This window comes from Chiroxiphia lanceolata, chromosome 1, assembly GCF_009829145.1.
Source record: "Chiroxiphia lanceolata isolate bChiLan1 chromosome 1, bChiLan1.pri, whole genome shotgun sequence".
NCBI classification, from domain to species: domain Eukaryota; kingdom Metazoa; phylum Chordata; class Aves; order Passeriformes; family Pipridae; genus Chiroxiphia; species Chiroxiphia lanceolata.
The window spans coordinates 18,422,336-18,436,746 of NC_045637.1; the positions used below are offsets into that span (position 1 = coordinate 18,422,336).

General features: G+C 41.8%; 1 protein-coding gene across 1 annotated transcript in view; it reads left to right on the forward strand.

Annotated features, from left to right (window-relative positions):
* Positions 1-1,359: 1,359 nt before the first annotated feature.
* The window catches only part of SYBU (syntabulin), a 41,514-nt gene continuing 28,462 nt past the window's right edge, over positions 1,360-14,411 (forward strand). The window contains exons 1-2 of the mRNA XM_032697375.1: positions 1,360-1,516; positions 1,714-1,900. Of these exons, the coding sequence (XP_032553266.1) occupies positions 1,490-1,516; positions 1,714-1,900 (214 nt within the window). The 5' untranslated portion in view covers positions 1,360-1,489. The remainder of the gene's footprint in view (positions 1,517-1,713; positions 1,901-14,411) is intronic.

Genomic DNA, 14,411 nt, shown 5'->3' on the forward strand with positions numbered 1-14,411 from the left:
GGGGAGGATGGTATCATCTTTTTGGCAGAGCATAGCTTGGAGCTCTACATAAGTAATGGATCTAATTCTGATGCCAGGTTAATAAATTAGTAATTATAACTCTTTGGATATGCAACAATCAGTGTGTCAGTACTCACCAGTGTCCTCTTTCCTCTTTGAGGTCTAGATGAACGCATCACCTTTCCTGTTACTGCTGGTATGTTCTCTGCACTACACGTTAAAGGCACATTTGCTCTTAATTATTTTTGAGACAATATTTAATATTTATGCTCTAATAGCAAACAGAAGTTCCCACCAGGAATTGGGGCCCTTTATAGGTGCCATGGGGAAATTAACTCTATCCTGGATGAAACCAGGACAGTAGGAAGCATACAAAGGGAATCTTTGCCCAAAAATACGATTGCTGAAAGCATAACCTCTGCAAGCTCACTAAGTCCTGTAAGTACACATCTACGTGGAACCTCAAATGAACTTCACATCAAGAATTTCATCATTCTTTTTGTGGAAAAGCAGTCCTTTTCAACCACTGTGTGCATATGCATACAGGCCAGATTGCAGCCCTGCTAATGCATGCTCTGGGGAGCAGATGAACAAGGTTACATGTGCATTAATCAATAGGAGGGTCATGACAACTACTTCGATGGGAGGTGAGAGAGAAAATACTATCATTAAATATACTGTGCCATGTATTATCTGAAAATCCTGTACATTTTTATGTTTGAGAAGCAAGTAAGTTTTTCTCTTTCTACATGTTCCTATTGAATAACAATAGGAAGAAATTCTTAACTTTAGGAAGTAATTCTTTACTGTGAGGGTGGTGAGACAATGGAACAGGTTGTCTGGGGAGGTTGTGGATGCCCCAACCCTGGCACTGTTCAAGGCCAGGTTGGATAAGGACCTGAACAACCTGGTCTAGTCGCAGGGGCATTGGCACTAGAAGAGCTTTAACATTCTGTGATTCTACGAATAAGGAGCAGGGAAAATCTGACGACGCATTTTGCTACTTATATAACATCCATCGTATTTGTACTGGTAACATCTGCCCTCTGTTACGCATCTGCTTTGGTACCTTAACGCGGCACACACAGACCGCACTCGGCCTGCCCTCATTTCTGTATGTTTACGTTCCTTTCTGCCTTTCGCGGCCCGGCACGGCAGCAGGGGCTGGCGGAGGGCAGGCGGCGGGCGGGCAGCGGGGTCCCCTCCGGGGCATCCCACCGACAGCGGTGCCGAGGGGATGCGGCTGCCGTCCGAGGGGGGGGAACGCGCCCCATCCCGCACCTGCCCGGCGCCCTTGGGGCGGCGGAGCGGCGGCGGCCGCGGGCGCTGCGGCGGCGGCACCACGTGTCGGGGCGGGGAGCGGCGGGGCCGGGCGGGCGCCGCCACCCCCAGCGCCGCAGCGGCAGCAAAGCAAAGCAGAGCCCGGCTCAGCGCATCCCTCTCGTCCATGCCAGGTGCCTGTTCCCGGGCGCGCCGTGACTGAGGAGCGATGGGGCCCCTGCGGGAGAGCGGCAAGGTGAGGAGCCGCGGAGGGACGGGGCTCCTCTCGCGGAGGGGAGCGAGGAGAGGCAGGGGCAGGCAGATTTCGTCTTGCCCCCGCCCTGGGGGGGGCGGGGGGGGGGGGGCCGGGATTTGCCTGCCCCTGCCTCGATGATGGAAAGAGGAGGGCACATCCGAGAGGTCCCTGACGCCGGGGTGTCCCTTCCCGAGCAGGAGCAGAAGACGCAGCTGGAAAGGGAGGTGTCCCGCAGCCGCATCCCCCGCCTGGTCCTCCGGCCGCAGCAGAAGGTATCCCCAGCTTCCGAATCGCCCTTTTCGGAAGAGGAAAGCCGGGAATTCAACCCGCCCAGTTCCTCCGGGCGCTCCGGCAGGACCATCAGCAGCAACAGCTTCTGCTCAGGTACCGCAGAGAGACGCCCCTGACGCGGTGTCCCCGGGGGACACGGTGTGCCCACCGCGCCGACCCCCGACGGTTCGCTGTCATACCCAGACGCAGGATCTGTGTGTCGGGCTCGTATCGAGCCGTGATGAGCAACCCGCTTTGCAGATGAAGAAGAGCAACCATTGATTTTTCGAGGGAAATCTAGTATCTGTTCTTTTAATATGTGTCCGTAAGCGACACCAGATGTTTCCATTTCGAGTTCTGCTATCTGCTGCTAAAAAAGTTGACGGTTTTATTGCGGCAGTAGAGTTGTTTTAAAGAGAGAGATGTGCCTTAAAAACTGGAGCGTGGGTTTGAGGCATTTTGAAAAGCCCTTAAGTCAAGAGTCTGTAAAACAGAGGAGTTGCTTTTAAGGGTGTCAGAGTGCAATTCCTTTTGGTTTTGTGACGATGACCTCCATGAATCAGAACAGGATATGCTGAAGTTTTCGGTGCCGTACTGAATTGAGTTTTGTTTATTTTAGAATTTAGGCTTCTCCTGGTGAGTGTGTTGCCAGACAAGAGTTGGGCATGATGGATTCTCCACAGGGAGGGCAATGGCTGGGTGGTAGATCAGAAGTAAATTATTACTCTCCAACTCTAGACCACCAAAGTGTCATGTGCTCTTCAAAATAAGTACATCCCATTAAGTGAGAGACAAAACTAGATTTTTTTATGTTAAATATTTGCCCTTTGTGGAGTTTAACACAATTTAAGTGCCTTTTACTAGCAGTAAAAGACTCAGATGCCTACTAGTGGTGAGTGATTTTTTAATTCAGTGAAACTCTTCACCATGTACAGCATTATGCACATGGACAACAAAATTGAGAGTCACATCATTAACACCTCGGACTGTATATACATATGGTAATTTTAAAGGTATTTGAGTCTCAAAAATTTGTTTTCAATAGTCGTATTTCAGAGATCATAACATTTTCAGTGGTGGACTTGGAAGTGCTTGGTTAATGACTGGACTCAATGACCTTAGAAAATCACAGAATCATATAAAGATTTAGGTTGTAAAGACCTCTAAGTAAAAATCTGAATAATAAGAAGTATTTTTGTAATAGTTAATATCAGAGCATGTTCCTTTTTTTTTATTCATAAAGTATTTAATTTACAAGAGATTTTCCTGGGAACAGACCAAAATGCTCATATTTATCTTGGTCTTCACTATAGTGGATCAGATTATTATAATTTTTTAAATTCCTTTAGCGAAAAACAGTGTATTGAACAGAGCATACAAGTTTTCCTAGATGAGAAACACAATATCCATGTTTGAGTCTAGCTTTGCCAGATTTTGCAATTCAGTCTCAGTGGAATGATCTATTTGGTTATTGTTTAATGAACAATGCAGTGTGTTAAACAAACATCATAGAATTGTAAGAATGCTGAAGTCTTTTTCCCATGCTTTTTTAATCCCTTCACCTTACCTACTTGAAAAGCCCTTTTTGCCTGTTCCAAAGAAATAAAATCTTTTGAAGCTTTCTAGAAATACATTATTTTTTATGATCTCTCCCAAATGGCTGCTTTTCATCCATTTTTTTCCCCTGTGTGTTGACAAGCCTTTCATCTTGATTATTGACATTTTTTTCATCTTTTGGATTTGTACCATGTTCTTCAGATCTACTCAACGTGTAGCTGCCAGAGTCATATACCCTTGCTGTCCCACTGCACTATATAGGCTGTCTTGAGTCCCAGCAGCATGTTATATCAGTCTGGGTGTGTCTGATCTCATGGCTTGACAGTTTTAGGGCACCTTTCACAGAAGTATTTGAGAGTACAGTGCTGGTCTCTTTACCTGCATCTCAAGCATAACTGCTCATCTCTTTTATTTCTTTTATTCAATTTTTATTATTCCATGAATGTTGCATTGATTTAGTTTGATTTCTTTCCCCATGCTGATAGTTTTGTGCTTCTAAAGCTGCTTACCCAGTTTGCCAGTGCTGTGAGTCTTCAGACCTTCTGCAGCCAAGGATCAGCCAAGGCACTGCTTTCCATATCAGAACCTGTCAGTTGTTGTTAGGTTTGATGGAATTTTCACTGTGATGCAGGTATGACAACAGTCACTAACTTGATTTCCTCATTTTCTGACATCTCTTCCCTATCTTCCACTTATGATTCTTCTTTATCATAGTATGTCTAATTTAGACTGAAATTCACCAGCAGCAGCAGGTGGCTGCTGGTTCCTGTTTCTGGGGAGGGGATGGCAAAGAGCTGTATGGAGAGGTGAGTGGAGGGGCCTCAGCTTCTACCCTGCCTCTCCTAGTGCTTCATTTTAATTGAGATGTGGCATGTGCAGAAATGGTATTTAAAATTAGCAAGTAATACAGTCGAAGAGAGGAGCAGATGTATCATATGAGCAATAATGTAGCAGTATGAAAAAGTTCATGAGCATTTGGATAAATGTCTGGTTTGTAGCTTCTTTGGAGCTTTAAACTCCAAAATGTTCTTGATAAGCAGCAGATACAATGAATTGATCCCCGGAATAATTCCTTTCCTCTTTACCCTTCTCTTTTCAAGTTGTTCTCTACCTTTCTTCCATTATTATTGACACCAAGTAGTTATGATCAGTAGATTTCTTTTTGTCCCAGTAGAAATGATATTTTTTCTCTTCATCTATTAAATATATTTTTTCTGCTTGATCCCCTAGAGCTTCTGGTGTTGTCCATTTTCCCTGTGTGCTTACATTGGTTCCAATTCGTAAGTGAAGGCTTAGAGTTCTTTCTTTCTAAATGAGAGTAGGGGGATCCTCTAGGTGTTATTAATGTTATTTTAGGAACCATGGCAATGCTGCAAGCATGGTGGCAACAGCAAAAAATACCTCTTGGCAACAGAAAAGAGACAGTTTTCGTAATGCTTAGTTCCTTTTGAAGAAGTTGTTAGTTCTGGCTGTGATAGGTTTTAAATTTGCATGATCAGCTCCCTCTTTGTCTTGTTTAACTGGATCAGAGACTCACTTGACCATGTTGGTCAATTATTTGTAGTTGACTTTATGTCAGCTTTGCTTTGTAAGTCCATATGAAGCATGGTGAGACTGTTAGTCTTCTCTGTGATATTCCTGAAATATGTTTTTAATATTCTTTGTTTCTGCCAAGTGAACATGGATGCTGTCTGGATGTTGCATAGGCAAGCTAAGCCTTTGTATCAGTATTCACCGTGCACAATCCTTCCTTAAAATCTTAGAGCATCTGGGGTCCTGGCTGTCATTTGATATGGGAGCACTTCTCTTCTATGGCTTGGATGTCAGCCACAGGACTCATATGATGTCAAACGATGAAAAAGCACTCTCCCAGCAGCTTTGTCTGGCTCAAATGCTGTTGAGCATTTGCCCGTGTCACGTGTGTTTTTCTCATAAGTTGCACTTGGCTTCAAAGTGTCTGTGTGCTCTTACCTTGTCAGTCGGGCAGAGAACACAATTTAAAGCACCCCAAACAAGCCATCTGCTGATGGATCCATGGCAGAGCAGCTGCTGGGCCTTTGGTCATTCCAGTTACAGTGTTTGCCTTGTAAGAAATATGAAACTTTGGGCGAGGCATTATCCTTGATTTTGGTGTATGTGTCCATTTGATACCAAACCAGTTGATTATTGAATCAAAGTCAGCCTGAAGATGCTAAGTAAGTGTGTTTAGCTTTTCTTTTTAAAAGGAATTATATAAAAGGAAATATTTTGTTTCTGCTTCCAATTTCTGAATAGCTCAGCTTTTAAATTCCTCTTTATGAAGAAGACTTGTTATGTGCTACCTTTGTAACAATGCCCAAGCTCTCCTTCAGCCTTTTCTCAGAAGCCAGTCACCTGAATTTCTGCAGTGAAGCTTTGGTGACTGAGATGGAGCTTTTCAGGAAGCACTTATGCATTTTCAGCATAAGAATTCATTCAGCAAAAGAATTTTTGAGCCAGAGGACTTGTTTTATGCCCATAGCAAACAGTTCCTCTTTTCTTGGTCTTACCTGTACATCATCTTTTTACCTAGACCAAATAGCCCTACAGGCTATTGAAAACCAGTAGCATCTCTGTACTTCAATGTTTGTGACTCTCTCCAACACAGTCTTCAAAAATAAGAGTTGAAGCTTCTTTTTTGTTTTTTCTTTAAAATTTCAAGATTTGGTTCAATGCTTATTCATGTTCAATCCTTATTTCATAACTCATTCTTTCCTGGTGTAACCATTTTTTTTAAATCTTGTCCTTTGCATGTGTGACACAATAAATGTGCATCTGTACAGTGGCTGCACTGTAAGCCTGGGGGTGTGGGTGCTGCAGCAGGAATCATAGTGTTGCCATTTCCTGCTCACTTGCTCCTGTGCACAGTCCCCTCAAACTCAGAGATAATTTGCCAATTGGCTCTGCTATTGATCCATGCTGGGGCTGAGTTCACAGGGTGTCAAAAAGAGCACGTAGGCTTTAGACAGGCTTATTGAAGTCCATGTGTATGTGCAACCCATATTGATAGCCACAGACAAGAAGAATAGGGTTTCAACAGGTGTTGCCGAAGAAAAAGTTGTACTTTCTCGCACTCCAGTAAATCATTTCTTTGTTAGAGCATTGAAGTAGGTTGCATTGTAAACCAGCTAGCCTTGGAGGCTACACTGTTAAAGTGTGTGTACTTAAATATGTATTCCTGAATAGAAGTAGATACAGGAAAACAAATTTTTAGTATTTTAACAAGTCAACATTTTGAAGCCAGGGAGTTAGTATAAATGACTGAAAATAATTTCTCCTATTATTTGTGTGTATGTGTGTATGTATTATTATGGAAATAGTGAGTTCTCCCATTTTCCATGTTTCTGGTTATCAGAGGAAGTTGCCTAAATAGTTCCTTTGATTTTTAGTCTGAGTTATTGATTCAAAGAGACGTGCTTAAAAGTTCTCAAGTATGTGATAATGCAAGTAACTTCTCTTTCCTGCAGTCCTTTATGCTATGCTTTTCCACAGTCCATTTGCTTTTTTTTAGACTTCTGAAGTGGAGGTCTTCTCCAGCATGCTTGTTTGCTGCACTCTGTAAGGCAGTTCAGTGACTACTGTGATATTAATTTACAAAAATGTTGAAACCAAGTCTGCTTTCAAAAATGCACATATGGACATTTAGCATGAGGGTGACACTGGTGACATGCTTCCTTTTCTCACTGCTGCTTTCCTAGAGAATTTCCTGCTGGGTCGGCTTACGCGCAATAATTTATTATTGCTTTACATTTTGAGCTGCAAGTTCTGTTTCCATGGCACAGAGATCTGTTCCAAACATGGAAATGAGAAAAGTTTCTAGGTACTAAAGAGCAAAGCCTGCTCGTTCCTCAGTTTTTGGCATTTCCCTGCTTCTTTTTCAACATCACTGTTTATTCTCTCTTACTAAGTAACAATCCTTTTGTCCCTCTTGCCACACAACAACATCTGGAAGCCAAAATATTTGACCTTTTGAATGTTTGTTATCACCTTTTGATGCATCTGTCAGTACTGTGAACCTTTAAAACCTGAGCCAGAGCCTTCGGAGGTCAGTAGAACAGTTCCTGTTCACTCTGGCACATTTTGGGTGGTGTCCTGAGAATAGTCACCCTTTCTACTACACCTCACCCTTTCTACTACCATGTTTGTCATAGCTTGCTGTGTACTACAGGCTGAATTCTAAATAATATTGTGTATTTTTTTCACCACAAATATGTAATCTAATACCTTTTTTGCAATGGTTTTCATACAACTTTCTATTGAGTTGAATGATGTCACGCATACTGAAGAAAATCACAACTCGTAGGAGGAGTGAAACTTTAATCAGAAGTCTTTGATTTGTTTTGTGCTAAAAGAGAATCTTGATGTTTTAAGAGAATTCAACATGACATTTTTAGACCTGCATTTATAGGGTTAATATATGTCCTTGAAATTTTTGAACAGTGTTTTGAGATGTATGAATCACCATTTACAGTGAGTGGGTTCTATGGTGATGCTGAGTGACAATCTTGGCTTGAGGACAGTTTAAGAAAAAATATGTGTAATCCAACAATGGATAGAATATAGGCAGTTTCCTTCCATTAGAAGGTGAACAGTGCAACCTTATGAGATGATATTGAAGCTGTGAGGGTCACAGTCATATGCTGTTGTCAGCCATGGAGGCAGAGCTGTATGGGGACAAAGGAGTATAAAGTGTTGCAACATTTGAGGACCAAGTACAAATTTCTATGTGGTCTGTTGAAAATTTTTATTTTCAAAAATGGTGCCTTCAAAATTGGAAAGAATATTTATAATTTCTTCCTTTGCTGCATAATGGAATAAAACACATTAAAACACACACACAGAAACCCATCTATATATATGTATATATTTCACATAATGTTAATACTAAATGGGTAGTATTTCTTATACTGGATGTAGTCAATGCTTTCCCACTAAAGGTAGGAGCAATGGTTCCGCTTCTGGCTATTGTCCTCAGGAAAGGTTAGTAAGGTCTACTGAAGTGCTTAAAAAACTCCATACCAAATAGAAAAGACTCTTCTTTTTCTCTTTTTTAGACTCTTTCCTGACCTTACCTTTAGTTAAAACTTTTCTATAAAAATTTTAAAAAGATTTTTCATCCTTTTTCATCGTAAACCCCTTGTCCAAATGTTATCTGTGGCAAGGAACTGTTCTATTCCCGACCACAGTGCTCTCCTAGTAACAGTACTATTTTTATTGATATTTTTACTGGTAAGCCCTTATGCTTCTGTTCTATAATGCTAATACATTAGTGGGGCTATAAATGTAATGACAGGGCCAGAAAGCCACAATTATAGAGTCCTTTTTTTCACATGGTTTCACAGAACTCACATCAGCCCTGCCTGTTAGGGAAATGTTCAAATAGAAGGAATATTAGTAGATTTACTGCTGAAGTCAAAATTTGCTACTTCAGTATGACTTAACTTTTTTACAGTTAGATGTCGAGAGCAGATACCTTTAAGGACATGTTTATGGGAAATCCTGCATTGTAAAAGATGTCCAAGCTGTAGGAGCAGGTCGGTCTGTTCTTTTTTCACCTTCTTCTCCCCTCTTCTACATTATCTTAGCCTGTCAGCATTCCTGCCATGCTGTGACTGAGCAGAGAGGACCACTTACCAAATTCAGTGAGCAGCTCTCATGCTAAATTTTCAGCAATGACCATTAGTGGTCAGCCTGTGGGTCAGAAGCAAGGTCAAAGGGTCTGGTGAGTAACAGATGTGAAAGTTGCCTGTATGTTAGTGATGGGAACCTCAGCAACCACCAGAAGAAATCAAAGATGTTTAGTCTTGATTTTACTTACTTGACTACTGGGTTAGATTTTATGACTAGAACATTAAAATCAATAGTTCCAACTTGAAAGACGAACGAGGAATAACAGGGTGGAATATCTTACAAATGTAAAGAAAAAACGTGTAGGTTGTAGGGATCTCTGGAGGCGATTTCATCCAGCCTCCCTTTTGAAGCCGGCCTGTTTCCAGCACTAAGTCACAGCAGCCAAGGCTTTGTCTGTCTGAGACTAGAAACCCTTCAAGGACAAGAGTTTGCACAGCCTCTGTAGGTGACCTCAGGGAGCGGTGGAGCTGCTAGACTGCCTTTGTTCACAAGCAAAATTGGAGCATAGTTAATTCCAGTTTTGCCTGCAGAGACACTGAGATTAAATGTGGAATTAATTTGCTTAGCAGCATTTTGTATAAGTAGGCCTCCTCTCTTTTCCTGACAGGGCTATAGTTTTGGTTACCCTTCTGCCCTTCTTTGGTGTGTTTGACTTCTGGTAAGACACTTGCCTCAGAAGAACATGATATTCTAAGACATTTTCTTAAATACCAAGCCAAACGGGTTTTAAAAATAAGTTTCTTAACTATGAAATGAGTTTAGAACTGATCAGAATGACCAAATCTAGTAGCATTTTTAGGACCCTACTTTTAGTGAAGTTATTGAATATTTTTTACAACAGTCTGTGTCATTTTGCAGGTGACAAATTGTTAGTAACAAATTATTAACCTTATAGAGTACATGAAATCACCTACTGGAATTGCTTCAGTAAAATTGAAAAGTTTTAGTACAATCAGGAGCTGAGGAGAATATTCACAGTTCTTACCTTAAGCTGTGCTGGTTGCTGGGCACATGAGGGTGCCTCCAGAGGGCCGTTCTGTGTTGTGGTGAGGTTAGATTTATGCCTGTTGAGACCCTCCTGGTGTGGAAGTTAATATGCTTCTACCTCTGTCTTTCTTTGTCTACTACTAATTTTATACTGTTATGTTTCATCTGCTACTTTTACTGCATTTCCCAGTTATTCCAGAAGGATGCTGTGAGTCTTCCATTAGCACTGTTTTCTGCCTGGGCAGTGAGCCCTCACTGGTTCAGCTGCCCAAGTCAGAGCAGTGGTTGGGCTAGTCCATGGAGAGAGGAGAGATCCTCCAGGAAGTGACTCAGAATTAGTCTGTCCTTATGACTCACCCTCCAGGGGAGCCTCTTTCTTTCTGTTTGATACAGAAAGAACCTTACAGGTGGAAGCTTTGGTGTCTGTCAGCAACTTCTATTGTTGCATAAAACACCTCTGTGCTACAAGACCAATCATGAAAAGAAGACCAAAGCATTTGTAGGGGGTCAAAAAATGTGAGGCAGACAAACAGGCTGGGAGATTACCCTGAAAAATTCTGAAATATCCATGGTGGTACCCTCACTGTCAATAGCCAGCTTGCAGTGCACCATCACGGCAGAGCTGTGGCTACCCAGACTAACAGATCCTGGGATGAATGGAAAGGGAACTGCCAGGAAATTGGTTTTGTCTTGGTACGCTGAATATTTAAAATTTCATTACAGTCACGTGTTTAATTCTGGAATCCACATTTCTTGGTGGAAGTTCAGAGTATGTACAGCCTGAACATTGGTCAAGAGAACCCTAGAAGGAAATGAAAGTTGGGCAGTGGAATAGGGATCAGGTAGAAACTGGAGAGTTCAGTCTCCCAGGAGTGCCTAACTAGATCTGGCAGCTAAGAGTGAAAGCAGAAAGAAGTCAGCGCTTCCTCAGCGAGAGCATCATTAATTATTTGGATGTGTTATATAAGGAGGTTGTATATTCAGTGTTTCTTGAAGCCTTTAGGAAAAGGCAGTAATTTTCTGAAGAATGTTCTAAGGATTTTCCAGTGAACCTTCTAAAGTCTCTGTGCCCAGAAAATCAGAGAAAATCATCACGTCAAAACATATAACCTAAAAGTCTATAAGAACAATATATTTGTCAGCTGTTAATAGTATTATCATCTTTCACTCTGTTGTTTATATTTTGACTTTACTATTTAAAAGTTAGTCAGTGCATGCAAATGTCAGAGTGTTCTGAGCAACTTTCCTGATTGTTTGTGTGAAGAGACACTATCCCATGCTTGGCTTTGAAACTTGGCAGGCGTGTCTGATCTGGGAGAGGGCTTGGACACAGAATTTCAGTGATGAAATCCAGCTGATGTTCAAAGGAAAAGCGTACTCCCAGAACGCTCTTAGGAGGCCAGTGGGGAAAAAAGACACCATGAAAGAAAGCAATGAAAGTTGTGCGTTATAAATTCATGTCATTTTCCTTCTTGTGCAAGTAAATAATTCGGGCAAGATCAGAAGTACAGGCCTTCACAGCACTATTTGCCAGCTTTCTCTCTTTTGTCTTCCTGATGCTCATGTGCCTGAGAAGGTAAATCAGGTTTACTTGTATTCCTGAGAAGTCTGGACCTGAAATCCTTACTGGGGCATAACTCCTGCCGAGTTACAGGACTAAATCCTTAGCTGACCTTGCTGAAAATTACAAATATATCTTCAGCACAAAGTGAATCCCATTGTGAGCTCATCTGCTCCTGTTACCCTATTTTTGGAGAGAGATTCCTTATCTCGTCCCTTTTCCGGACAGGTGGAGGTCTTCACCTCCTTCCATTAGAGTTGTCAGCAGGGTTTTAGAGGAACCCACAGCTCTGCTGGAAATACTGAGCCCACAATGCCGCAGTTGCATCTTTCTGTGTGCAGATGAGGAGCAGAGGTGCTCACTGCAGCAGTGAGCAGGGCAGATGTCAGGCTGGCTGTGAGATGGAGGGGAATCAGCTTGATGTGCTGTCAAGGTCTACAGGGAAGTCTGCTGCTCTCCTCTGGGGGAGAGTTCACCTACAGCATTAAATACAAATAAATACTTGTTAAGGCTTTGATAGGAGGACAGAAGAAGGAAACAGGGAAGGACAGAGGTATGTGAAGGTATGTGAACAGCTGGAGAGCACCTCACTGTTCACCAAGACTTTTCCTTGTGCCAGGACAGTGAGTTGTGGGTCAGGTGGGAGGTGGATCCCCCCAGTGTTCAGCAGAGCTTTGCTTGCCTTTGTTGGTGAGCACCAGCATTTCGTAGGCAGCTCTTCCTTTCTGTTGTAGTAAACATTTGGATTATTCAAAAGGCTGACGTACAAAAATGTTTCCCTGCAGCTTGCCCTAGTTTCGGAAAATTTATAATTTTGTTCATGTTTCTGGCTAATACAAAGTAGAAGGAGTAGAAGATGTACATTACATAAAAAATAACAAGTGATCAGAGGAGAGGGAGTACAACAAAACCATTCATTTACTGCAGCTGGAGTGGGAGTGCTCACCTGGTTCTTGGTGTATCTAAAGGTCATGAGGGATACGAATAAAGAAGAGCTGTTCTTCTTTGTGCCAGGCTCATTTGTTCCTTTAAAAAGTGCCCCATTGAAATGAAAGCTGAAGTTCTTAAGGGTAAAACAAGGATATGTAGATATGATATAACCTGATGGCACAGTGTCACCAGTATGATATCAGAGGCAATGTCAGCAGGTGGAAAATAAAATATTTTTTATGATATTTTTGTATTCATTTTTTAGCTACCTTATTTCATTATTTCAGTTAGTTTTACACATTTGGGTTTTTTAATGTCTCAATTTTTAACACTGTTGTTTCTTTCATTGTTTAAAGATTTATCAGCCCCTGTGATTCCTCCAGGTAGCATCTCTATAGCTTTGGATGTTACTTGTATATAAAATCTCCCAAATAAAACATATCTGTGAGTTCTGCAGAACATGTGCAGGTATCACAGTAAATTTATTGGTGGAGAGATGAAGTAAATAGTTTCTTGCAGGGTTTTTTTTGCTGTTGTTTTTGTTTTAACACAACTTTAGGAAAATACTGCCTCATACAGAAATATCTGAATGGAAAAGTCAAAATTAAAAATAAACTGCACAAACTGTCACTTGTTTCTGAGTATATTTGATTACGAATATTTGTGTGCTTTTAAAGAGAGGATGCTTTGGGCATAGCTAAAGAAGCTGTTAAATGCAATTCAGAAGCTCACTCAACAATGCTGATTGACTGCCCTGTAGGTAGCATTTGCTCTGCCTGCAGAAGAGATTCTGAACCTTGGAGAAAAGGAAATGGGTGCCTGTCTGTGAGGAAATTGTCACCTTCTCTTTTCTCTGTATTGAGTTATACTGTGATGTTTATGGGACTGGAAAGGATAAAAAGTAAACTAAAATCATTTGGGCAGCAATCCAGTCAGGACGAATGTGAGGGTGGGCTGATAACTTCATTAGCAGTCTTCTATTTCCTGTTATTTTGCTAGGGACATATTCTGAGTTGCAGAAGGCAGCAGCAAGATGGCAAAAGGAGATGCTTGTTGGCTTAATTGTGATGATTTGAAAGAATTAAGCCATATTAGGTACTTTGCATTCTTACTGTCCTTTGTGCCTTGGGAAATGATTCTGGCAGTAGGCTGGGTTGCCCCATGGCTTGGCATCATGCCTGGCACTTGGCAGAGACCTGGGATGCAGCACCTCAGGGTGCTGGCTGCTCCTACAGGCTCTGCTTTGTAGGGTCAGCACCCATGTGTGCCTTGCTCAGGACTGGAGGCAGGACATGGAAAAATGGGAAGCAGAACATTGAAACAGATAGGTAGGGGTAGAATAACTGGCCAGTCATGAAGGAAAACTGGATCACATGAAAGGATGAGGTTTTTCTACTGTATTGAGGGAGCAGTAGTTAACAGTAGCAAAAGCTGCTCTTTCCTGCAGAGGGGAGGTGGGCAGGGAGGTATTAGATAGATATGTGACTGCCTCATAAATGCGCAGTCACACATTGAATTTTAAATCAATCTGCCCATGCAAAACTCAGTGCAAGATGAGGCTTGACCTAAATTATGAAAAGGGTGGAAGTGGTTAAGTGCAATATAGTCATGCAAATTACTTGGCTCAGTTGCAGGTACTTTGGGTTTCATGTTAGGTAAAGATAATGCACCAGGAGAAGATTGCAATTGCATAATTTAGATGACAGCTTTCATTTTTTTCCTGGGAAAGAGCAAGCAATTACATTTTTCCAGGAGAGTCAGAGTAGTATGTTTGGTTTTGTTGTGTATCACTTAGCCACCATGACTTTTAGAGGAACCGCGATTACTCCAGATTACAGGGGATGTGATTAGATGAAGCAGGGGTTTGATGTGTGGATTTCATTTAGAATCAGGCTTTTTACTTTGCATTCAATTGTTAAGAGCTGGAGTGTTTGTTTCCCC